This window comes from Orcinus orca, chromosome 15, assembly GCF_937001465.1.
Source record: "Orcinus orca chromosome 15, mOrcOrc1.1, whole genome shotgun sequence".
Taxonomy (NCBI): domain Eukaryota; kingdom Metazoa; phylum Chordata; class Mammalia; order Artiodactyla; family Delphinidae; genus Orcinus; species Orcinus orca.
The window spans coordinates 89,434,436-89,460,921 of record NC_064573.1 but is presented as its reverse complement, the minus strand read 5'-3'; the positions used below and the strand labels follow the sequence as shown (position 1 = coordinate 89,460,921).

Here is a 26,486-nt window from a genome sequence, read left to right as displayed (position 1 = left end):
GGACGCTGCGGCCGCGAAGCGCAGGCCCTTCCCGCCCCACCTCTGGGCGCGGGCGCGCAGACTTTCAGTGATACAGAGGATTAAAATAATGGACAGCAATAGCGCAAAGGCTGGAGGCGTATAAATTCAGTTAAAAGTGTTATAAGGTTCCTGCTTTTCCAAATGGTAAAAGTCCTAATTTATAATTTAATAACGCAAAGATTCGTTCCGTTGTATAAGTGACATTTATTTTCCAGGAAAATTAGGAGTGGCATTGTCTTCCTTTGGGGATGGGGGTGGGGGAATCCTTTAAATGTCTGGCTTAATATAAAACAGCTGCAGTCTCATATGTGCTTCTGCATTCACTCTGTTGCATGTGTTTCTTATGTGTATCAATATATAAAAAAATCTGGCCTCACATAGGTATGTATCAATAGTTGGAAAAGGACAGGGTATTTTAATATACTTAGATAACTGCATATTCTTTGCAGTAAAAGCTGAACAAGGAATAGGTCAGTTTCAGTGTATGATCTGAAACCAGAGAGGTGAGCTTTTTCTACTCTATTATATTAAAACCCATTGGTCTGTCTTGCACTTTGAATGCATAGTTTTATCAGGCATGATTTTGTAACAACATGCATTGGTCATTTGGAAAATATTTGATCACTGACTAATGCAGATCTTCCAAACACTGACACCTCTCCTTATACAACATGAAAGCTCGTATTCATCAATATCATTATTGATCTTAAGTACTGGGAATCTGTGAAGTTCACAGTGGCAGATACAAGATTTCCAGAATTCTGTTTGCACTTGAAAACTCTAGCTTTGTATTGGCAGACAATGCTGGCTGGCACTTGTTCCCCTTGTGTGACAGCTTACTTGGTTGGCAGTTGAGAATGTGTCTGCCTCACCCACGTCTGCCTCATATTTCAGTCCTGCTTTCACGCAAAGTTCAGCTCCCAACTCACATAATCACAGAAGTACATTTTCTGGAGACAGATATGGAACTTCAGGATGCAGCACAGAATATTTGTTGCATAGATACTAAAAAGATATGGACTCAAGAGTTAAGATTTAATAAAGTTAGTTTTCACTGCTCCATCAAGGACATCCAGAAGCAAAATTGGTCCTTTTCTCTTCTTTTTTTAACTGTGAATGTGATGATGAAGAACATAATGACGACTAATAAATGTCTTTGATGCCACTTCCTGGATGCATGGGGAGTGCCCATAGTGGTACCCCTATGGCTTTTGCACCATCAGAGCAAGTTCAACACAGTAGGCAACATCTTGAGTTTGGAATATCAGTACTCGCTGTAAAACTCTTTCAACTTTTCTGTATGTTTGAAAATTTTCATAATAAAATATTGGAGGAAAATATTGTGGAAGAGACAAACTTTTCAATAAATTGTGCAAGCCAAAAATAAATAAATAAATAAATAAATAAATAAAAATTGTGCAGGAACAATGAGATAGCTATACAAGAATAGAAAAAAAACTGCTGTCTCACAATATATTTAAAATAAATTCTAAATAGATTAAATATGGGACTTCCCTGGTGGTGCAGTGGTTAAGAATCCTCCTGCCAATGCAGGGGACATGGGTTCGAGCCCTGGTCTAGGAAGATCCCACACACGGTGGAGCAACTAAGCCCCTGAGCCACAACTACTGAGCCCGTGTGCCACAACTACTGAAGCCTGAGCACCTAGAGCCCATGCTCCACAACAAGAGAAGCCACCGCAATGAGAAGTCCGCACACCACAACAGAGAATAGCCCCAGCTCCCCGCAGCTAGAGAAAGCCCGCATACACCAACAAAGACCCAACGCAGCCAAAAATAAAAATAAATAAATTTATTTTTAAAAAATAGATTAAATATTAAACGTGGAAAGGAAGGCTCTACAGGTTTTAGGTTGAAATGTAGAGTTAGCATCCTTTGCCCACTGATTTGTTAACCAATCCCTGTTATCTGCTAAGTTCTCATGTTGTGTTAGTTTTCTGTGCTGCTGTAACAAAACAAACTTGGTGGCTTAAAACCACACACATTTATTATCTTACAGTTCTGAAGGTCGAAGGTCCGACACAGGTCTTCCCGGGCTAAAGCAAAGCGTTGGCAGGGCTGCATGCCCTTCTGGAGGCTGCTGGGGAAAACCCTCTCCTTGCCTTTTCCAGACTTTAGAGGCCAAGAGCATTTCTTGGCTCAGGCCCCCGTCTTCCACCTTCAGAACCAGCAACAGAGGGCTGAGTCCTCCTCGCGCTGCGTCGCTCTGGTCTCCTTTTCTGTCTCCCTCTTCCACCTTTAAGGACTTGTGTGATGACATTAGGCCCACACAACAATCCAGGATAATCTTTCTATTTTAAGATCTGCCGGTTGTTTTTCTTTCTTTTTTTGTTGTTTGGCTGCATTGGGTCTTTGTTGCTGCACGCGGGCTTTCACTAGCTGTGGTGAGCAGGGTCTACTCTTTGTTGCAGTGTGCGGGCTTCTCATTGCAGTGGCTTCTCTTGTTGCAGAGCACGGGCTCTAGGCACGTGGGCTTCAGTAGTTGTGGCACACGGGCTCAGTAGTTGTGGCATGCGGGCTCTAGAGCACAGGCTCAGTAGTTGTGGCTCGTGGGCTCTAGAGCGCAGGCTCAGTAGTTGTGGCGCACGGGCTTAGTTGCTCCACGGCATGTGGGATCTTCCTGGACCAGGGCTCGAACCTGTGTTCCCTGCAGTGGCAGGTGGATTCTTAGCCACTGAGCCACCAGGGAAGTCCCTGCTGGCTGTTTTTCAAATGAAGCTCTACCGTTTACTAGCTACATGATTTGGGGCAAATTACTTAAAATTTCCAAACTCTAGTGCCCTTAACTGTAGGGGAATAATATTATGCTCCTCATAGGGCTATAGACAGAGAAAAACCTAATGCATTAAGGGGCTTCGCAGATTGGCTATCTCATATCAAGCTGTCTATGATGAAGATGCGTTACAAAAATAAAAACCACCATACATTCGTTATTAGCGTTCGCTTCGAGATGCAGATTTTCTTGTTTCCCAGAAATCCTTGGTTTTCCGATTTTTTAAAAACAACTTTATTGAGGTTAAAAGTTACACACAACAACCTGGATCCAGCTAAAGTGTCCAGTTCAATGAGTTTAACAAATGAAGACAGTCATGGAACCACTACCACAACCAAGACACAGGTCACTCCCAGTGGTCCCCTTATGGTCCTGTTTGCAGTCAATTGCTCTCCCACCCGGGCCACAGGTGACCCCCGACCTCTCTCCTTTATCTATTACGCTTTCTAGAACTTTATACATGGGAGTCATATAGTATGTACTCCTTTGTGTCTGAATTCTTAGAATGCTTTTAAGATTTAACCATTTAGCCTTGCAGGGCTAGACTACAATGTGTTTTATCTACTCACATGCTGTGAATTATTATACATGACATCTATTGAGTTTACTGTATTTGTGTTTGTTCTGGTTTTAGGCGATCACAATGCTTAACATTCAGGCACACATTTTTGCATGGACATATTTTCACTTCTCTTGGTTATTTACCTAGGAATGGAATTGATGGGTCACGTGGTAACTGTATGTTTAGCCTTTTGAAGACATGCCAAACTGTCCTCCAAAGTGGCTGTACTATTCTATAATCCCACCAGCAACGTGTGAGGGTTCCAATCCTCAATAACTAGCCTTATCTTTTTTATCTTAGTCATGCTACTAGATATGAAGTCCTATATCCTCCTGGTTTTGACTTGCATTTCCCTAATGACTGATGCTGTCGAGCATTTTTACAAGGGTTTACTGGCCATCTATACACATTCTTTTGTGAAGCATCTGGCAAATCATTTTGCACATTTTTTTGTTCACCTTCTTACTGTATAATTTATGAGTTAGTTATGAGCATCCTTTGTATTCTGGATACAAGCCCTTGTCAGATATACATATTGTTAATATACCAGCCTATGGATTGCCTTTTCATGTTCTTTTCAAAAGAGCAGAAGTTTTAAAATTTTTATTAAGTCCAATTTATCATTTTTCTTTTATGATTCATGCATTTTGTTCTATCTTTTCTTATACACATAAACATTTTCTCCTATGTTTTCTTCCAGATATTGAAAATTTCTAGCTTTTGCATTTAGGTTTGCAATGCATTTTGAGTTATTTCTGGATGTGATGTGAGATAAGGGGAGGGTTTTTTCCATACAAATATCCAGTTGTCACACCACCCCTCATTTAAAAGAATGTCTTTTCCACATTGAGTTATTTTGGCTCTCATGTCAAAATTTAATTGACAATATATGTGTAGGTCAATTTCTGAACTCTCTGTCCTGTTTTATTGATCTATATCCACCCTCATGCCATCATTTTATTAGTATAGTTCTATAGTAAACTTTGAAATTAGGTATTGTAGGCCCTACAACCTTATCCTTTTAAAAAAATTTCTTTGGTTATTCTAGGTCATTTGCATTTCCATATAACTTCCTGATTAGCTTGTCAGTTTCCACACAAATGCCCCTGAACTTAAAGATTAGTTTGCGGAGAATTGCACTCCTACTATATTGAGTTTGTCCATCCTTGACCATGGTGTATTTCTTCACTTATAATATTTATTACATGCTCTCTATTATGTGTTCTTGAATTTCTTTCAACAATGTTTTATACCTTCACTGTACAGATCTTGTTCAATTCATTAAACATATCTAAGTATTTCATATTTTTGTATCATTGTGAGATAGTATTTCTGATTTCATTTACAAATTGTTCACTGCTTGTACATATCAATTTTTGTATATTGATCTTGTATCCTGCAACCTTGCCAAATTCCCTTATTAAAGTTCCAGTAGCTTATTTGTAGATAAGAACTTTTGAAGAGAAAACACTCCATCACTGAAAAGATTGTTTTCCTGATCCTAAAAGTAATATATATTCTCTGAAGAGACTTTGAAAAGTATAAAAAAAAAAAAAAAAAGAAAGAAAGAAAGAAAAGCAAACACCAATTCTCCCAATATGTAGGTTAATTGCTATTGATCTTTTGACAAATCTCCTTAGAGTTTTGAGCAAGATTCATTTCCGTTTTTTGAAATTCATTTATTTTTACATATCTGAGCTAACTTGGTATTGACAATTATTTATCATGCATTTTTTGTACATCACAAGGACATTTTTTATGTTACCAAGCTTTCTGTTTGTGTAACCTTAATGTCTATAAATAAAAATTTTTCTATTATACATTTTTAATATTACAAATTTTGCAGTATTATAAGTACTGTTTCAGTGATCATCCACAGAAATACATTCCTTAGAGTGTGAATAATAGTAATATTATTATTATTAATAGCTAAGACATACAGTACTTCCTATGTGCCAGGCACTGTTTCAAGTACTTTACACAGTATCTCACTTAATCCACACAACTATCCTCGGACATAGGTACCAGCAGTAGTATCTCCACTACACAGTTCAGGAAAACTGAGCCATACGTTATCGGAAATTCTAAGAGGCCCAGCTACGGGGCTCGTCTTTTACGCCCAGAGAGAACCACTGCTTTTAATGAAAACCACTTCTGGTAGGAGTACGTTACATACATGAATGGTGTGTAATCAATGAGGAGTTACTCAGCCATAACTGAGGCACCAGGAGGTTCTCAAAACGTGAGGCCTTCATCCCAACTGTGCCAGAAGAGTGAGCTGTGGCCTCTTGCTCCTGCAGTTCTCAGGTCTCTTGAGTCTAACAAGCATTTCTAGATTAGTCCTGGGAGAGACAGCAAGGTCATCGTCCTGTTATTCTCAACAATCTTTATATCATTCAACAATCAGTGAGTATCTAACATATACACATTGTTTGCTGGAAAGTGGCAAATAATGGTCAGTTCCTACACACACAAGATCCATTTACAGAATGAAACAGAGGAGTAAAACAGATTCTCATTCTAAATCTTTTTTGGGTCATGGACTTACCAGAGAATCTGAAGATTAGGTTCCTCTCTCTTAAAGGGAAAACCTCTGTACAAAGAGAATGCTTTTGAATGCAATATTAAAAGCTGTTTACTGATCCTCAGAAATGCATCCATATACCCACTATGGGTCAGTGATTTCCTTGGTTGGTAAGTTCTGATGCAGGTAAAGGGGAAGACATGTGTGACTGGAAGCGAAGTGAGAACTCCATCAGTTCTTACTGGCAATCAAGCAGTTTAAAGTGAATGACAGACACTAGGGTGGGGCAATAATGTAATGTTAACAATCACACCTAATGTAATAAAGCACTTCATACACATGAGGCATGTTCTAAGCTCTTTATATGTTTACTTGTTTGCTCCTCACCACGATCCCATGAGGTAAGTAATGTTATCCCTAATTTGCAGAGGAGGACATCTGTTAGTTAGGTACAGAGCAGCTAGGCAACATGCCCAATTTCACCCAGCAAGGGAAGGACAGAGGTGGGAGTTCAACTTGGGGAGCCCAGCTCAGACGCATACTCTTAACCACTGTTTTCTTCATAAAGATACAAGCAGTGCTGTGTCTATTTTAGGAGCATACTTGCTCCAAGTATTGCCCGGGTACATGCTCCCGCTCAAATGGAGCCTCTCCCTGGCATGTTCAAGTATCCAATGCTCCTTTAGGTCCCAACATCCAGAGGATCATTGTGTTTAACCTCCCAAGAGTCTTTAGCAGCCTGTCCCAAGGAGCGCAACTCTATGACCCCAAACAACTTAGAATTAATGGGAAAGTTTGCTAGCAGGAGGTTCTCAAACTTCCTTCATGGTAGAATAGGAGAAACCATATATCCTTTTTTAATATTTAAAAGCGTCTTCAAATAATTATTACAGTGACACCTAATAGACTATAAAACTCACTCATAATTCCCTTATCTAACAAGTCAATTCTGTTCATTTATCCATAGATACATTTTCAATTGTTACCCACATGCAAATATATTTAAACTGGATACTAATAGTAGTAAATGTGTTCTTCCTTCTCTGCCTCACATGATAAGATTTTCCCTGCTGCTAGCCAAAATGTGGTTTATATCAGACACATAAAACAGACTAAACACTACGAAGTGTCCCAGGAGAGAGGGACAATCAAGTAAAAAATGGCATCTTAATTCACTGGAATATCATTTTCCATTGTTTGTTACAATAACTATACCCATTTTTTATTCCCCTCAGCAGCAACTCTCATTTATTTGCCTTTTTGAGGTAGCACTCTCATTTATTTTTTTGAAGGAAACAAAGCTGGATCATCTATCAATAACTCACTTACTTAATCGTTCCTTCTCAGATTTTAGCATTTAATGCTGGGGGAAGAATGCTCCCAGTCCAACTACTTTTGTGGGAATTTGGGAAAAGAAGACAATCTGATATACTAAAGTGAAATTTGTGTGTTTTTCCCACTCCAGGACCAATTCTCTAGTGCACGAAAGGGTAGTAACAAGACTGAAAGCAGCTCCTCTCCAGAAGGAGTTCTCCAATGCTAAATAAAGTTATTGCTCTTTGTGAAGAATTCCATATTTATTACATTAATATGCATTTTCTCTAATATGATTTGTCTGGTATCTAATAAGATTAGGGCTATTAACAAGTGCTGTCCCACACTGATTACATGTTAGGAACTGCTCTCCGGTGTGAGCTATTTGATATACTATACGTGGAGAGTTCTGGCTGAAGATGATCCCACACTGATTACATTTATAGGTCTCTTCTCCAATGTGAACCCTCTGGTGCTTAATAAGGTCATTCTTCCGAATGAAGGCTTTCCCACACTGACAGCATTCATATGGTTTCTCTCCAGTATGAATTCTCTGGTGCACAATGAGGGCAGAACTCTGGCTGAAGGATTTTCCACAGTCATGGCATGCATATGGTTTCTCCCCCGTATGGGTTCTCTGATGTGAGAAAAGGTGAGAGCTTCGACTAAAGCATTTTCCGCAATCTTTGCACTCAAAGGGCTTCAGCCCAGTGTGAGTTCTGTGATGGACAACAAGGTGAGACCTCTGGCTGTAAGACTTCCCGCAGTCACTGCATTCGTAGGGCCGCACCCTAACATGGGTTCTCTGGTGCAGAATGAGATGCGTGCTCTGTCTGAAAGACTTCCCACATTCGGCACACTCATAAGGTTTCTCTCCAGTATGAGTTCTCTGGTGCCGAATAAGCCTGGAGCTGTGAACAAAAGACTTTCCACACTGATTACACGTGTACAGTTTATCTCCTGTGTGAGTCCTCTGATGGGTAACAAGGTGAGAGAACCAGCTGAAGGACTTTCCACATTCTTTACATTCATAGGGTTCCTCACCAGTATGAGTCTTTTGATGTCCAATAAGGTGAGAACTCCGGCTGAAAGATTTTCCACATTCTTTACACTCATAGGGTTTTTCTCCAGTATGAATAAGCCGGTGCCTGGTAAGATTAGAGCGCCAGCTGAAGAATTTTCCACATTCCTTACATTCATAGGGTTTCTCTCTATGTGTACCCTTTGATATACCAAGGGATGTACCATGAGTAAGAGAGTTGTTATCAGGGCATCTGTATGATTTATCCCCTGCTTGAGTTCTTGCAAATTGAAGAAGGTGAATGTTTTGACAGAAGGTTTGACCAGAGTCATTACTGTTGCTTGCATAACTTTCCTGATGACCACTGAAAACCAAATCATGTTTCAAACTTTTAGGATGTGAGTCATGTTTATGGAAATACTCTCGCAGTACTAGCTGAGCAGGAAGAAGACAGTTTCCCCCGTATTTCCCATTTTCACAGACTCTCTCCTGAGGAAGTGCTTTCTTTTGGGTGAATGCCACTTGCCTCAGATGTCTCTCCTGGCTGCCCTGGGGCCTGTCCAACTGACCTTCATGTGTCCAGACTTCTTCCAGTGACAAATACCAGAGATCACTCTTTGCCATTCTTTTCATTTTAACATCACAGGAGTGTTTATCTTTAGAAATGCTCTTACTGGAAGCTGATGATTTAACTTCCACTGCAGTCTCCAAATCTGAAAGAAATGGAAAAGCTTTACATAACTAAAAAAAAGTATTAAGGTCAGAATGGTAGGATATATGTAGAAAAAAGTATGTAAGTCATGCAGAGTTGCTTTTAAATATGGTTTTGTAACCTTGACAGAGAGTGAGAAAGGGAAGGAAGGTCCATTAACAGGAAATGGGCCGGGCTATAATATGCACATAAAAGGAGCAAAGAGGATAAGAGAAGCCACAGGACTGGCTATGACACATGGGATCAGGATATTCAGTGCTGGGGTGGCAATTAAGGAAACCCAGAAAGCGCTGCACTGCCACGATCTAACCTGACTATTAATGATAAAAGAACCTGACGTGTCTCCTTGCTGCCAGGCCCTTCCCTGACATGAACTCTTCACATTCCTAAACCATGAAAGCAGCCACGTGGCAGGAAATGGCTTCTATCTATGCCACCAAAGCGGTACAGAATGATTACATGTGACTGACAGAGCAAACCTCTCAGAAAGGCCATGGGGTCGGCTGGCAGGGTGACTGCACAGAAGGGACCCAGATACAGGTTCTAACCTACACTTTGCTACTACTAGTGGTGAATTTAGACAAGTTGCTAAAGTTTTCAAAAATCATATTGCTTCTCTGTCATTTAAGGACCTATAAGGTTATCCTAAGTATCATATAAGGTGGGAGCTCATCACCGAAGCAGTACGGTTTGTAATGCTCACTGGTATCATCATCCCCATCTTCTACTTTGATTCCTTTGCTCTGAGACACCAAGACTTAATTAAAATTGACAGGACTAATGCAGGACACTAACTCAGAACCTGAACCCTAACTCACATTCTCCTGGACTTTTCACCCTTCTGTTTATATGCATGCGTATTACTGCAAATTATTTTCCCTGGTTCAGAGCCTGTGTTTGTTTCTCAATGCCTTTCAGCTAAAATGTTTGGTTCTGAAATCTAGAAAAAAATCCACTATTTACCCAATACCACCTCTTCCTACATAAGTGGGGCAATACTCTACTCCTACTTGGTGTATGGGGTGAATTGTGTTCCCCAGAGGAGATATGCTGAAGTCTTAACCCCCAATATCACAGGTTATGACCTTATTTGGAAATAGGATCATTGCAGATGTAATTAGTTAAGATGCAGTAGTACTGGTGTAGGAGGGCCCTAATCCAATCTGACTGGTGTCCTTACAAGAAAAGGAGAGAAGATACAGAGGCAGACACACAGGGGAGGCAGCCATGTGAAGATGGAGGCTGGGTGAGGTGATGTGTCTACAAGCCAAGGGGCACCTGGGGCACCAGAGCTGGAAGAGGCGGGAAGGACCCTCCCCTGGAGCCCCAGAGGGCACACGGCCTGCCCACACAGTTCTAGAGACTTCTGACCTCTAGAACTGTGAGACAATAAATGTGTTGATTTAAGCCACCCAGTTTGTGGAACTTTGTTTTGGCTGCCACAGGAAACAATCCCTGGTAAACAATCCCTGTGCCAGGCTCCTAACTGCCTCCTTTGTACAACCCAAACCCCTTTCCCAGTCCTCATTTTCATTCCCAGCTCTGTTAGTTGCTAGTTTCTTCCCCACCCTGATTTCTTTTTTAAAAAATTGTGATTAAAACAATACATATAACATAAAATGCACCATCTTAACCATTTTTAAGTACACAATTCAAGTATTAAGTGTATTCACATTGTTGTACAGCCATCACCACCATCCATTTTCATCTTATAAAACTGAAACTCCATACCTATTAAACAATAAGGACCCAATCTCCTCTCAACCCAGCTCCCAGCAATCACCATCATACTTTGCCTTTGTAATTTTGGCTACTTCAAGTACCTTACATACGTGGAATCATACACTGTCTGTCCTTCTGAGACTGGCTTATTTCACCCAGCATAATGTCCTCAAGGTTCATCTACGTTGTAGCAAACTGCAGTATTTCCTTCCTTTTTAAGGATAAATAATACTCCATTACATATACACACACCTCTACCTTGATGAGTTTTGACAGGACATATGCCATCTTTTCCCTCTCCTCCACCCAGTGCATCAGAATCCCATGGAGAAGTTTTTCAAACTACTAATGCCAACTGGAAAATTCTAGAATGAACATGTGTGATGAGGGGTAGGGCTGGGTATGGAAAGACAAGTCTGGAGAAAGCGACAGAAAACACGGACGCATTAAAGTCCTAAAAATCTTCCATGTGTTCTGTAATGTGGAAGATAACTCAGGTGCGTTATCTTCAAAATCTGCAGCATCCATTAATCAATTCATCAACTGAGTTTTTAAAGCCATCACCCATTATACTTTTCATTTTGATAATGAAGTTCCCAGAACTTGTAGATTCCCTTAAATTCCAGTCGATTAAGCACATACATGGAATTTCAGTATTTCTTTTGACAACAAATTTCCCACTAAAAATTTAAACTGCTGGTTATAGTCAGTTATTTTTGGATACTTGTCAACAGACATCCAGGAAAGCCTGCTAAACTGAACACATGAATGGAAAAAATAAGGACAGGAAGAAATAGGGAAATGAAAGGAAACAGAGAACAGTCTTTCCTGCCATGGCCCCAAAGCAGCTGACTGATCAAGTACTTCCCAGTGTCTGAGGGACCTGCCCTGAGACAGGTACTGGCTACAGTCACCTACGAGGCCCAATGTAAAAAAAGTCAAAAACAAAATTTATGACATTTAAAAGTAGAAACAAAGTGGAAGCTCAGAAAAAGAAGGAACCTGTACTTAATAAGCCAAAAGGTTTCACAAAAAAGGACTGGAGGCGAAACATAGAGGACGACTGAGACGCTAACGACTTCATTCACATCACACTCACAGCCTGAGGTTCAGGGAAATGCCTGACATGAGTGGACGTGAGTGCCAGAGGATTACGAGGTGCCTAGACTGCACCGGGCCTGGGAGGCCATGTGTCCCCAGGAGTCAACGTGGGTCACTAGCACATGGAGTTGGCCATCAGCAGCAAGGTCCAGACAGCAACGCCCCAGATGGCTGGGCTAAGGAGAAAGACATCAGAGCACTGAGCTTAGAGACAGGGGTCAGAGACAGCATTGCTCAGAGAGAACAGAACAGGAGGAAGATGAAGCACTGCCTTCATTTCTTAACCCAGAAGGCTGATCTTCTCTACACAGGGGAGCTGGGGAAAGGACTGATGCTAGAAATCCACACAGTGGTCTGCATTTTACAGATATTAATATTAAAATGAAAAAAAAATTAAATAAAGAGCTAGATTATGAGAAAACAGGTGTTTTTGAGAGCAGCAATTCTGGAAAGGAAGGAGGGTTAAGTCAACAGGGATTGGTGACGCCTCTGCTGCAATTTGCTAACCGGCAAAAAACAAACTCAGAGCAGGGGCAGGCGATGGGGTCCCATGGCAGAGCTTACACAGAGCAGCAGATCAAAGGCTGTGGGAAGGGACACAGGACAGGGAAAAGACAGGCAAAGATAATAGAATAATTCTATGAAAGATAAGAGGACACAGATGCTTGAGTTAGTAGTAATAATCAGGAAAGCAAAATGAACAGGGCTGGAACCAAGCACTGAAACAGAAAGATAATTTTTTTTAACATCTTTATTGGGGTATAATTGCTTTACAATGGTGTGTTAGTTTCTGCTTTATAACAAAGTGAATCAGTTATACATATACATATGTTCCCATATCTCTTCCCTCTTGCGTCTCCCTCCCTCCCACCCTCTCTATCCCACCCATCCAGGCGGTCACAAAGCACCGAGCCGATATCCCTGTGCCATGCGGCTGCTTCCCGCTAGCTATCTACCTTACGTTTGTTAGTGTGTATATATCCATGACTCTCTCTCGCCCTGTCACAGCTCACCCTTCCCCCTCCCCATACCCTCAAGTCCGTTCTCCAGTAGGTCTGCGTCTTTATTCCTGTCTTACCCCTAGGTTCTTCATGACATTTTTTTTTCTTCTTAAATTCCATATATATGTGTTAGCATACGGTATTTGTCTTTTTCTTTCTGACTTACTTCACTCTGTATGACAGACTCTAGGTCTATCCACCTCATTACAAATAGCTCAATTTCGTTTCTTTTTATGGCTGAGTAATATTCCATTGTATATATGTGCCACATCTTCTTTATACAATAGCCCGGAGATGGAAACATCAGAAAGATAATTTTAATGAATGCAAATGGAAGTGTGACAAGACTAGAAAGCAGACTAGCAGTGGGGAAACCGAAGCTAAATAAACCCAGTCCTCACCTTCGAAATGCAGAGAACTAGTGACCACTCTCGCCAGGGACTCCTCCCCCAAACGGGTGGTCTGGTTCTCACCTGGATAGGTCTCTTGGTGAATCCCTCTCTCCAACAGCCATGGCTCCTCCCCCTTCTCCAACTGCAGGATCACCTCTGGCTTGGGAAGCTGATGCCCTGTTCCCAGTGAAAGATAAAGAACTGGGCGAGGGTTGGGAGCTCTGGGCTGGACACAAAGAAGCATCCCAGTTCACCCCCAACCCCGGGCCCCTTCAATAGTCCTGGGGGGCTCTGAAGAGTAGACAAGGTAGGGCTACAGAGGCAGCAAAATACACATTTCTTAAAATTCAACAAACCAAAACAATTTTTTTTTCATAAAAGCAGAAGGAGTACGAAAACCCTGTTCCATGCCCCAAAGAAATTAGGTCCCTGGCCCCAAGCTCACACTCCAATGTATGCTTCAGGCTCTCCATACCTTTTGATCAATGAGGAACCCAAAACCCCCAAACAGAGGTCCATCTCACCCAAGGACACCAGGTTTCTGTAGTTCTCCAACATCACATCTTTGTACATGAGCTGCTGAGCAGGGTCCAGCAGCTTCCACTCCTCCCTCGTGAAGTTCACAAGTATGTCCTTGAAGGTCACCAGTGTCTACAACACAAAGCAAATTTGAACCTGATGTATATCTCTGCCCTCCCTTTCCCGAATATTGACAGAAAGAGAGATTAGGCAGATAGCACTTGGGTAGGGAAACAGGACAGAATAGAACTCATTCTAGGAGTGAGTAGTATTTACGTTGAATTCTGGACAAGTCCTAAAAGGAATGGTATTAAGTACGTACTGTCTAGAAACCTGTTCCATGTTATGCTTTCAGTTTAGAAACTGTCAGAAACACTTTCATTTAAATCAAGTATGTTGTAAACAGCTAAAGCAAGGAGAATCAGTTAATCTACACTTATGTAAAATAATTAGAACCTAATACAAGGCGGGAGAAGAAGGGAAAAACAGTCTTGAGCTCAAGTGCAACTTTATGCTTAAGAGACCAACCTAGCCATGTTTTATGACCTAAAATAAATTTCCAAAACATTTTTCCTAAATATTGGTAGGCATTTAAAAAATAGAGAAGAGATTATATTTTAATAGTAATAAAACAATAGATACAGAAGCAAGGCCTTTATTAGACACATCAAAGGGATCTATAGATGACACAGAAAAAAACCCATTTGAATAACTGAGCGTTTCTCATCAAAGACTGTGAAGGTAAAACGACAGTGGAATAGTGGGGATTTTTTAATGCCGAAAGAAAAGAACTGTCATGCCAGAATTTCAATTATTGGGTGAAAATATCTTTCAGGAATGATGAAAAATACATTCTCAAAGAAAGTTAAACAAACAGGATTTGTTACCAGCAGACCTGCTCTAAAAGTATGCTAAAGGTAATTCGTCAGGCAGAAGGGAAATGACACAAGAGAGAAACTTTAAATCTCAGGAATGATGGATGAGAAAGAAAAAGGGTAAATATCTGGGTAAATACAATAGACTACTTTTCTTCCCGTAAATCCTTCAAAATATGTAGGACAGCCAAAAGCAAAGACTATGCTTTCTGGTGGGGTTTTGAATACGTAGAAGTAAAGTATGAGGGATCACCTAGGGGCGAAGCTGAGTGAGGCTGAAGGAGGGTTCCCCACCCATCTCTCTGTCCCCAGAGGACCCACCCTCTCCCGGGGCTCTTCCTGTCTTGGTTGCAGTTACTCCTGGATAATTACCTAACTTGTCCCCAAGCTCCTCCACAGGCAGTCCCCAGGGAGGAATTAACACACCAGCCCCACACCCAAGACCACCAGGGACCAGAGAATCCCTCAGAAAGGCACCAACATCCTAGTTCTGTCATCATCTTGAAGGGAGAAAGCTTGCTGTGTGCTCAGTCATTCCTCATTGTAGACGAAAGAGCATCTCATCAGAGTCCTCAGTATTTCACACATTTCTGTTCAAGTTTTGTTTCTTTGATATGAAAGGAAATAAAACTACAGCTATAAATAAAGCAAACAAACAGTGCTAGTCTATTGGAGGAAGTGTCTGAGATACGGATCCCTTAAGAACCCTTAACTAAAAAGGGATTCTCAGTCGGAAAACAAAAAAGAATGAAGGCAGCCCAACTTACGTGGGACCGGGCAGTTAGCAACTCGGCCTCCATGCCCTCCTCGTTCCTGACGCTTCCTGAGTAACAGGAGATCCCAAGCAGGTGAAGCTGCGGAAAAGGCAGAAACTTGAGGAGAGATGCTGTGACCTGGTTCTCATTAATCGCGAGTCTAGATTCCCTCAGACCAACTGCTGTACCTATATATCCACACAACCAGACGACATCTGACTGTTCCAGAAATACACCTATAGTGCCCGAAATCCCCAAGAGTAGGAAGAAAAGAGCTCCGAAGACTGCCTCTCCCACACCCTGCAACCTCTAGAGTTCCATGCTAAATTTCATTTGGAACTGAATGTTTCTAATACTACATCAAATCCTCTTATTTTTTAAAAATCCCTTTTATTACCGAAGTATGGCTGATTTACAATGTTGTGGTAGTTCCAGGTGTACAGCAAAGTGACTCAGTTTTACATATATATATATATATATATATGTGTATATATATATATATATATATATATATATATTCTTTTTCAGATTCTTTTCCCTTATAGGTTAAAAGGAAATCATACGATATTTGCCCTTTCATGTCAGGCTTATTTCACTCAGCATCATGTTTTCAAGATTCATGCATGTTGTAGCCTGTATCAGTAGTTCACTCTAATGGCTGAATAATAATCCGCTGTATGGACCCACCACATTTTGTTTATCCACTCATCTGCTGACGGGTATACCTAGGAGTGGAATTGCTGGCTCATACGGTAATTTTATGTTTAGCTTTTTGAGGACCCACCAAACTGTTTTCCATAGTGGCTGCGTCATTTTACTTTCACACAAGTAATGTACAAGGGTTCCAACTTCCCCCCATGCTTGCCAACACTTGTGCCATCTTTTAAATTATATAGCCATCTTAGTAGGGGTGAAGTGGTATCTCACTGTGCTTTTCATTTGCATTATTTTCATGTGCTTACTGGCCATTTGTGTATCTTCTTTGGAGAAATGTATGTTCAAGTACCTTACCTATTTTTAAATTGGGTCATTGTCTTTTTTTTTTTTTTTTTGTGGTACGCGGTCCTCTCGCTGTTGTGGCCTCTCCCGTTGCGGAGCACAGGCTCCGGAGGCGCAGGCTCAGCGGCCATGGCTCACGGGCCCAGCCGCTCCGCGGCATGTGGGATCTTCCCGGACCGGGGCTCGAACCCGTGTCCCCTGCATTGGCAGGCGGACTCTCAATCACTGCACCACCAGGGAAGCCCGGGACATTTGTCTTTTAGTTGTTGAACTGTAGTTCCTTATCTATTCTGGATAGTAAACACTTATCAGATAATATAACTTCCAAATATTTTCTCCCATTCTGGAGGTTGTCTTGCCTTTGTTGTTGAAATATACTTTTGCCAAATATAGGATACTAAGCAGACAGGTATTTTTCTTTTCAGTGCTTCATAGAGCTCCACTCCCAATGCTCCAGGAATCAGAAGAGCTTTCCAGCCTGGCCAGCAGTAATGGCCATAACCCCCATGTGAACGCCACATGCTGTTCCCTGCAGCTTCCTCCCCCGTGTGTGCTTTGTGTGATCACTCGAGGGCACCCTCTGCACTCTGTGAAGGCTGCTGCCCTGCCCTCCCCAGCCTCAGCTCTGCATTCTGGACTCAGGGTCTGCTCAGCCCCTCTCAGCTTCCCCTACCTCTGCTGTAACCTGGAAACCCTCTCAAGGCAATAAACCGGGGCAGTCAGAGGGCTAACCTGCTTGGTTTTCCATCTCTCAGGGATAACTGTCCTTTGTGGTCTGATATCGAATGTCTTTAAACGTTTGTTTCATGTATTTTGTCTTTTTGTTGTTGTTGCTGTTTGTTTGGGCAAGAGGATAGGTAAATCCCCTCCCTGTTACTCCATCTTGGACAGAAGTAGACGTCTATAAACACTGCACTTTTAACTTGTTTTAAATTTAGATTGTATCTTTAATTTCCACCTTTTGAATACTAGGTCTGAATATTTTCCATATGTTTATGTTGATGGCTCTTTTGTATTTGCTTTCTTTTACACTGTTTGCCCCCTTTGTCTTCTGGAGATCTTAAGGATTTCCATTTCAATTCTACCCATACTTATTGTACATGAATAAAAGCACTACGGTTTCTGACCCCCTCACCAGTGCTAAACTGGTTTTCACCAATGACACCTGTTATAGAGGCACTGCTGGCCTCTCAATTGTTCTTGAACCTCTTTACTGACTTTGGTAGCCCCTCACCTAGTTTTCCTCTATACAGCTTGGTACTTCTTAGTCTTCTCTAATGACTTAAAAAATTATGATTAGATACAACTAGAGATTATCATACTAAGTGAAGTAAGTCAGAAAAAGAAAGACAAATACCATACGATATCACTTATGTGTGGAATCTAAAATATGACACAAATGAACTTAGCTATGAAACAGAAAAAGACCCACAGACATAGAAAACAGACTTTCAGTGGCCGAGGGGGAGGGGAGGATTGGGAGTCTGGGGTCAGCAGATGCAAACTGTTATATATAGAATGGACAGACAACAAGGTCCTACTGTAGAGCACAGGGAATTATACTCAATAGCCTATGATAAACCATAATGGAAAAGAATATGAAAAGAGAGAATGTACACACACACATACATAACTGAATCACTTTGCTGTACAGCAGTAACTTTTTTTTTGTCTTTTAGCCACGTCGCACGGCTTGCGGGATCTTAGTTCCCCGACCAGGGATTGAACCCACATCTTCATCAATGAAAGCACAGAGTCCTAGCCACTGGACCAGCAGGGAAGTCCCTGTTCAGCAGTAATTAACACAACACTGTAAATCAACTATACATCCACTTTTAAAAATTAAAAATACTAATAAAAATTTAAAATTATGATTAGCTTAAATGTAGGTCACCCTTTTTTGCTTCTCTGTCTTTCCCAGTCTCCGCCCTTTCAATGGCCCCCTGGGCACTTACAGAGCACAGAGCACACCTACTCGTTTTACCCCATGGTCCATCCCATTGTTGGCTCACGACAGGCTCAGTGCTGGGCTGGAATGAATAGATCACTCTGTCCTCTGCCCCTATGTCTTCCCCAACCTCAACTGAATATTCCCAACTGTGGTTAACAGCATGGCTTCTGCAGCCAGACTGCCTAGGTTCAGACCCCACTCCACTGCTCACAGGTGGCTTCTTAACCTTTCAGTATCTCGGTCTCTTCATCTGTACAGTGGGGACTAAATAGTGCCTACCATAGGTTATTACGAGAGTTAAATGAGTCCATATTTGTGAAACACAGAAAACAGTGCCTGACACACGGTAAGGATTATCTGCTTGTTAATTAAAAACATACACGATATCTAGGGACAAGTAACACAAGTATCTTTCTAGACCCTGTCCTCTTAACATCCAATCAGTTACTACAGCCTGTAAATCCCCTCCTAGACGTTTCTCTAGCCCCCACCCCTCCAGATCCCACGGCCTTGGCTCGGGCTTGGCTTCTCCGCCTCCGGACTTTCTCACTCCGATGAGTGTCCACATCAGCATCATCTCTGTAAAACACGTAAGCTGCGCTTCTTGATTAGAATTCTCTGCTGATCTCCCAGTACTCACAGGAAAATGGACCAAGTCCTCAGCATGGATATAGGGTTCTTTGTGGCGGGCCCTTTTCTCCCTCACTAGCCCTAAATGTCCCATCAAACTACAACCCCCCCACCCACCCATCCATGCTGCACCACCTGAACAGCCCAACCTCTTCACACGCCCTAGTCCTAGGCCAGGAAGGCTCTGCCCTTTCGTGCCGCTTGGTAAAATCCTACCCATCCTGCAAGATCAAACATCACCCTTTCCTGTGTCATTCCCTAACTTCTCCAGGAAGGTTTAGTGTTCTTTCACCTCTGTGCTCCCACAGTCCCTAGAACAGGAAGCAACATGAACTGAACAAAAGTACAGCCAGAGAGCACAGCTACCTGCCCAAGGTCATGTCTGCTTGGGGTGAGGTCTCTGATGCCAGGCACAGATCCGTCCTTACTTCTTTTAACCCTTCCCCAGAAACTTGAGTAATTTTAGCTGAACACACCAGCTGTGGGAGTTAAGACACAGAAGCAGACACGTGTTCTCTGTGGGGTATCATCAGAGGAGCACAGGCTCATTTCCAGGAGTCAGAATCCAGTCAGCAGGATGGAAAGGTGGGATGAACGCCTTCTTGATCCAGATGTTAACCAAGGGCTCACGAACCACATGCCAAGTACTATTCCAGGGGCTGAGCCCAGAGCAACGGCTGTTCAGACAGGCCCCTCCCTCACTGAGCTCAGGTGAGTAAAGGCTGAAATAACCACGGACGTCCAGCCTGCATAAGAAATTACTTGGGTGAAGCAAGAGAATGGTCTTTACACATTTACAGGTCCTGTGGAACAGGGATAATATATGTATATTTAAACATTTTATGTTTTCTTTTTTTGGCTACGTTGGGTCTTTGTTGCTGTGTGTGGGCTTTCTCTAGTTGTGGCGAGCAGGGGCTACTCTTCGTTGCGGTGCACAGGCTTCTCACTGCGGTGGCTTCTCTTGTTGCGGAACACAGGCTCTAGGTGCGCGGGCTTCAGTAGTTGTGACACACGGGCTCAGTAGTTGTGGCTCGTGGGCTCTACAGCACAGGCTCAGTAGTTGTGGTTTGCAGGCTCAGTAGTAGTGGCTCGCGGGCTCTAGAACTCAGGCTCAGTAGTTGTGGTGCACGGGCTTAGTTGCTCTGCAGCATGTGGGATGTTCCCAGACCAAGGATCAAACTCGTGTTCCCTGCATTGGCAGGCAGATTCCTAACCACTGCACCACCAGGGAAGTCCACAGGGATAATATTTATTCTGAGTTGTTCCAGAGGGCAGAATTAGGAGAAATGTGTGGAGTCACAAAGAAGTCAATTACAAGTCAATAATAGTAAGACACCATTAATCAAACAACACCTGGTAACAGATCAGGTCACGGAAAGAGGCAGGAAATTTCTGGTCACTGATAAACTTTGAATAGGATCTTATTTAAAAAGAAAAAAAAAAAAACTATATACAGCCTCCAGTTTACATGGACATCTAAGGTTCATTCCAGTGACTCTCCTGTTTTATGATTTAAAGCAAATAGTCTTATGTCACCCTAATTTCCCTTAACGCCCACTTCTAGATAATTTACTTAAAACTTTATCTAAACTGACAGTTTATAGCCCTGATTGCACACTGGCCTTTCCCCCTATATTAATAAGTTATTAATACCTGGGTCCCACGCCACCCTCCCCCACCAAGAGCTTCTCATTTAACTCCCTGGGGAGGGAGCACTGCAGGTGCTTCTGACGTGCGACGTGCACCACGGTTGGCAGCCACTGACCCCAGCTGTCATGGAGTCTATTTAATTCTCAGTTTCTACCATTTCTTGGGGGTAATCAGATCCTTCCATCAGACACCAGATTTACAAAGGATATTCTTATGCAACTGAACAAAACTGACTTCTCTAACGTAACAACAGATATTGCCAGGGGAGGGACACCAGGATGGGTTTTCATTTGTATTTAGGGAAACAGCAGGTAAGCTGATAACTATTGTGATCTTCTGTCATTTTTCTAAATCATTGCTGAACACTTTACTATGATCCCGGCTGTGTCCCACGCCCAGGGGATAAAATGTGAGCGAAGCATTTATCCCTGCCCTCAGCAGCTAAGGCAAGCTGAAGAAACCAACCTCCATGGAACATAGACAGCAGCCAGCACGAGCTGGGGGTCTAAGGCTGAGTCCAGAACGCGTCTGAGTTCAGGCAGATAAGCGAGGGTGGGGAACCATGAACAAAAGCAGGGCCTTCGACGGTGACGTAGGGGGAGAAGCTCAGTGTGGCCGTCGAATGTGGTGCAGGGCAGGGAGCAGCCAGAAACAGGCCAGGTCGAGGCCACAGAGGCCCAAAGTGCCGTCCTCAGAAACAGGCTCTTGCCCACATGCTGTCAGCTGGGCAATGACAACAGATGTGTCTGCCTTTGAGGTAGTTGTGTGATGGACTAGAGGGGGATGAAACACCTGCAAAGAAACCAGGCAGGAGGGAAACTGTGATCCAGAATACAGGAGCACAAAGGAGCGCAGCAATGGAATTGATTAGATGTGAATGGGAATACAGGTTAAGGGTTCAAGGTGACCCCAGGTTTCTGGGTGACAGAATGGACAATAATGTCTGGGGGTAGGATTGGCTGTGCACACGGTGCGTGAGCCAGAGAAGGGAGAGGGAGAAGGACACGTTTAGCTGTGAGGGTTATCCAGCTGTATCAGCCGCCATCCACATTTCTGCTCTACCTGGATCTACTCAAGCTGCACAGCTATATTCTCAAACAGAACAACTTCTTGCGGGGAGTGGGGGTGGATCTTTAGTCACAGATTTGGGGGTGACGTATTCATCTACTCTGATGCAGGTGAAGGAGACAGATGGGGTCTAAGGGAGATTATACATCCCTGCGCCATGATTCCTATAAAGCTCACCAGGAGACAGAACATCTGGTAAAGCTGGGTAACAGCATTATCATATGACACCATGGCAGTGTATAAAATCAACCAAAGATACCATGGAGAGTAAAATAAACTGTAGGACCAGAAAATTGTGGGATAGGACTTCCCTGGTGATGCAGTGGTTAAGAATCCTCCTGCCAATGCAGGGGACATGGGTTCGAGCCCTGGTCCAGGAAGATCCCACATGCCGTGGAGCAACTAAGCCCGTGCACCACAACTACTGAGCCTGTGCTCTAGAGCCTGCGAGCCACAACTACTGAAGCCCGCGTGCCACAACTCCTGAAGCCCGTGCGCCTAGAGCCCGTGCTCCGCAACAAGAGAAGACACTACAATGAGAAGCCCGCACACCACAACGAAGAGCAGCACCTGCTCGCCGCAACTAGAGAAAGCCCGCGCGCAGCAACAGAGACTTGGCGCAGCCAAAAATAAATTAATTAATCTTAAAAAATCATGGGGATCTAAAAGGGAAAAAAATTGTGGGATAAATTAGTATCTAGGAAGAAAACAGAGGAGAAAAGGATGCCCAAAAAGGAAGCAGAGAAAGATCCACCAGAGAATGAGAAGATCTACAGACAGATCTGTAGAAGAGCTGTAGAGATGTATATCAGAAGCCAGAAGGGATAACTTCAAGGAAGGGAGGATTAACAGAGTTCAGATGAATTAGGGATTCTAGTGCCCTGACTGGCTAGATGAAGGTTCGCTAAAGCGGGAACAGCAGACAAATTCCACAATAGGGCTGAAAAGTTTGGAGGCGAGAACAGCAGTGAAAGGGCGGAGCTAGAAGAGGCCGTAGGATCAAATGCGGACCTGGGCGTGTCTGTAGGCGTGAAGCAGGGCAGGGGTGGGCTCAACAGCTCGGAGGGAGGGACCAGACTTGCAGGCAGGAAGCCCGCAGCAGCAAGGTCACTGCCCCCTGTGCCCTGCTGCCTCCGATGTCACAAGTCCTCCGACCCTCACCCTCTGCCCCCCTGTCCCACCCACATAACCCAGGGCAGGCTCCCCGTTCCAAGGTGCTCAGCTGAATCACATCTACACGGTTCCTGTTGCCAATAAGCTGATACAGCCACAGCTTCTGGCAGTTAGGACTCAGATGTCTTTTGAGAGCTGCTATTCTGCAAACCACCAGGGCAGAGATGGCCTGAAAGAAGCTTCCAGCACCAGCAAGAAGGCTATGGAAGTTACCATATGAGGCACAGAGGTTCCAGGCACAGCTCTGATCACAACCATCCACATTCTGGGCCCTGACAACCTTTCAACCTTCAATCCTACTGCACTTGCCCCATGTTCTCTAAGCCTCATTCACATGCCACCTTTTCCAAAAGCCTTCCCATCGTCCCAGAGAAAATCCCTGGAGCCTTTTGCCCACGCTCCTAGCACTTCAACGCCCGGCTCATTTGCCCACCTCCCTGTAAGATGAAGAACTACTTGAGAACTGGGATAACCTCACTCTAAAACCTGGAAAGAGGCCAGCACAGTGCTTTGTATTTGTTCACTCCGGCACTTGTCAAACACTTGGCGATAACCTGTGGTTTGTACAGATGTCTGCCCTCAGGGCAGGCAATGGAGACTGGAAGACCCAGTGCTTGAGGACCAGAGCCCAGGGACCGGCGAGACCTTCTAGGGGATAGCGTTTTGCTTGGGCATATGGAGTGTGTAATTCTTAATAAAAGAGAACAGATCTCTTAAGGTTCTGAATAAGTTCACTGGTATTTGGCATCTGTGAAGGACAAGGGATCATCAGCAAAAGGACCCAGCAGCAGAGACAGCAAAGCCATACTCCGCAAAGATTGTGCATCTGTGAAAACTCAACAAACGGACACTCTCAGGTTGTGCATTTCATTTTATGTAAATTTCACATCAAAAGCATAAGTGAAACAAACATTAAATTCTGGTTAACAATGCACATGCATTCAGAAGTATTTCAGGAAAGCATACTGATGGCTGCAATTTACTTTGAAATGCATCCCAAAAAAGAGGGACTGATGAAGAAAGGGGCAGACAGATATATGTTCAAATTAGTATAGTAAAATGTTAATGGTAGAGTCTAGGAGGGGAGGTATTCACTGTAAACTTCTTTCAGTTTAGCTGTATGTTCAAACTTTTTCATAATAAAATACTGACCAGAAAAGGTAAGGATGAGACAGCAGAAAGGTATTGTGTGGAAAGAGGCAAAAATTATGCTCCTGGTGTCGGTTCTAAGCCAGAGATGCATATACAGCCGGTGACACACCAGTCCTGACCTTGCTTCAGAGCCAGAAGATTTAAGACCCTGGCTGATCTGAGTCATGCTATAAGGAAAACTACAGGTGAAAGTCTATTGTAAGCAAAACGGAGATATCACACAATGAAACGTCTTTTTCCTTAAAACAAAAATTTTTTAAAACTAAAATGTTTTTTAAACTATATGCTACTAAGCTTTCAGTGCTTGAATTATGTGATGAAAACCAAGGGAACTCATCATTTCTAGGAGTATTTTTCGTTTAACAGAAACATTTTCTCATCTAATTAAAAGGAAAAGGAGTCACTTTCATGACATTTTTAAGAAGATGGAGACATAAAAGAAAGAACAAATTGCATGGGGTTCTTTAAAAAAACAATCCCAATAATATTTTCTTGACAAGTGCATTTAATCCATAAACAGAACTGCTCTCATTCCTACTCATCCTTTATTCTTATTTATGACTCTAGGATTATATTAAAGTTTTCTCTTATTATTCAGATACATTTCTAGTTAAAATTACTAGGTATCTTCTTCCTGTTGTGAACAGACTTTCTTCTACAAAGGTATTTGCAAATTTGTTACTGAGGACAGTTAAGCAATCTGTTAATATATATGCTCTTTCCAGTCCCTTTACTAAACTCATTGATATTAACTAAATCTCTTGTACATGCTGGCGATGCAGTTAATTAATAAGATACTTTGTCATCTCTTTTCCAGAAGGTACACCTTGTATCTATGTAAATACTATTAATATCTTGTCCTAAACAAAAGTTTGCGATGTTTATATAAAATACTGATAAGCAGACTTAATCATTTAACTTATGATATATATCTCAAATACTGGCCCTGTGACTGGCACATGCTAAGAGCTCAAGAAATATGTGTTGAGAGAGGGAATGAAAGAACAAATGAACAATTTTCAAGAAGGACAGGAATGTGTGCCATCCACTTGTCCAGGAGGCTTTGCAAGACAGAGGGACAATTTTAATGAAACAAGAGAAGAGGAGATTAGTTAGGTCGCCGAAGAAAATTACTGCAGTATTGAGGTAGTTTAAAAAGGGGCAGGAAGGGGTTGTGCTACTTATGTCCCAGGTTAACTTTAGTCAACACTGGTAAGGTGACTAATATTTTTTAGCTAGCACTGTGGATGACAACCTGTCTTCCCTTTTACTTCTTATTTTTTTCTTTAACAGTATATTCTGTATATGAAGTAAAGATAGAACTTAAATTCTTCTGCTTCTCCATATACTTTGGGTGGGATCTAGGTAATTTTGATGTCAACCTCATCTTTCACATTCATACCAGGTGTTAGATTATGTACAAATTTGATTCGTTTAACTGTCAAGAGAAAATAAAAATATAATAATTATGAGCTATCTCTGAAAAGTCAAACTGGTTAAACACACACACACCCTCAATTAATCTATTTGATTAAAAAAGAAAACCCAACAACTGAAGATCAGGAAGCCAGGAGCTAGAGATGCCGAACCTGCTGGATCTTAAACACTGAAAATATTGATAAGACAGGCAATTCTGAGGAAAATAACTGCCAAAATAAGTCTCAATAAGTAAAAAGTTTTTTTAATGAATATTTTTAGACTGGAGCCAGAAATAGAAATCGATCCAGCCCTTTCTGCCACCAAACTTCTTAAAAGTATACCCACTTCATCAATGTCTGCAGCATATAACTTCTATAATATCCAGGAATAGAATCCAGAAGTATATATTTTTTAAAACCAGTATAACCACGTTGGATGTCTTTTAGGAACGTTAGGACATTTACTGTAAAGAAATTTCCTACTCTAACGAAAAAGAGCATGATCACGTTTAGCAGATGCTGGAAAGGCCATATGCAAAGTTTTAAACATCTGGCCCCAGTTGGGAAGGAAAAAAAAAAAAAACAGGAACAGAAGAAATCTTATTTTGCATCGCTGAGAATATGTGGTTCAAACTCCCCACCACCGCCCGGCGCGTACGGGCGTCAGGGTCCCGTCCCACCAACGCGAAGGCGAGCGAATCCAAGTGGCAGTGGGGATCACTCAGGCCGGGAGACCACAGGGAAGAAAAACCATTTGTTGGTGAAAACCGTCCGCCTCGGCGAGGAGACGAGGAAACGGCGGCGCCGCCTCCCGCTAGGAAGAAACCACATCCAGCCCTCTCGCGTGTACCTGCGATCGGCACCTGCAGGCGCAGCACCGGGAGCGTCGCCGACGGGGCGGCACCGTCACAAAGGCAGCGGCTCGGCGAGCGCGCCCACATCCGGGCCTCCGCGTCCCGCGCGGGTCCGCAGGGCGGGCGGCGACAGCTCGGTCCCCGCCCGGCCTCCTGCGCCCACCCGGTCCCCACAGCCCACGCCGCGCCCCGGGCCCTCGCGCACGCGCACGCGCTCCACGTCCACTCACGACCCGCCGAGAAGCGCAGCCGGACGCAAAGCCCAGAATCGCTCCGCGG

At 42.9% G+C, this 26,486-nt stretch overlaps 1 protein-coding gene across 5 annotated transcripts in view; it reads right to left on the bottom strand.

Annotated features, from left to right (window-relative positions):
• Positions 1 to 26,347, bottom strand: part of ZNF10 (zinc finger protein 10) — a 70,353-nt gene extending 44,006 nt beyond the window's left edge. The window contains exons 1-6 of one of the 5 annotated variants that reach the window (XM_049698547.1): positions 26,204 to 26,344; positions 15,325 to 15,411; positions 15,039 to 15,164; positions 13,688 to 13,814; positions 13,245 to 13,340; positions 7,459 to 8,948 (exon numbers count right to left, since the gene is read on the bottom strand). In XM_049698547.1, coding sequence (XP_049554504.1) covers positions 7,486 to 8,948; positions 13,245 to 13,340; positions 13,688 to 13,736 — 1,608 coding nt within the window. In that variant the 5' untranslated portion in view covers positions 13,737 to 13,814; positions 15,039 to 15,164; positions 15,325 to 15,411; positions 26,204 to 26,344 and the 3' untranslated portion in view covers positions 7,459 to 7,485. Of the gene's footprint in view, positions 8,949 to 13,244; positions 13,341 to 13,687; positions 13,815 to 15,038; positions 15,165 to 15,324; positions 15,412 to 19,258; positions 19,896 to 26,203 lie in introns of those variants that run through there. The other 4 variants (XM_049698544.1, XM_049698543.1, XM_049698546.1 and 1 more) reach the window with 4 other exon arrangements.
• Positions 26,348 to 26,486: the final 139 nt, after the last annotated feature.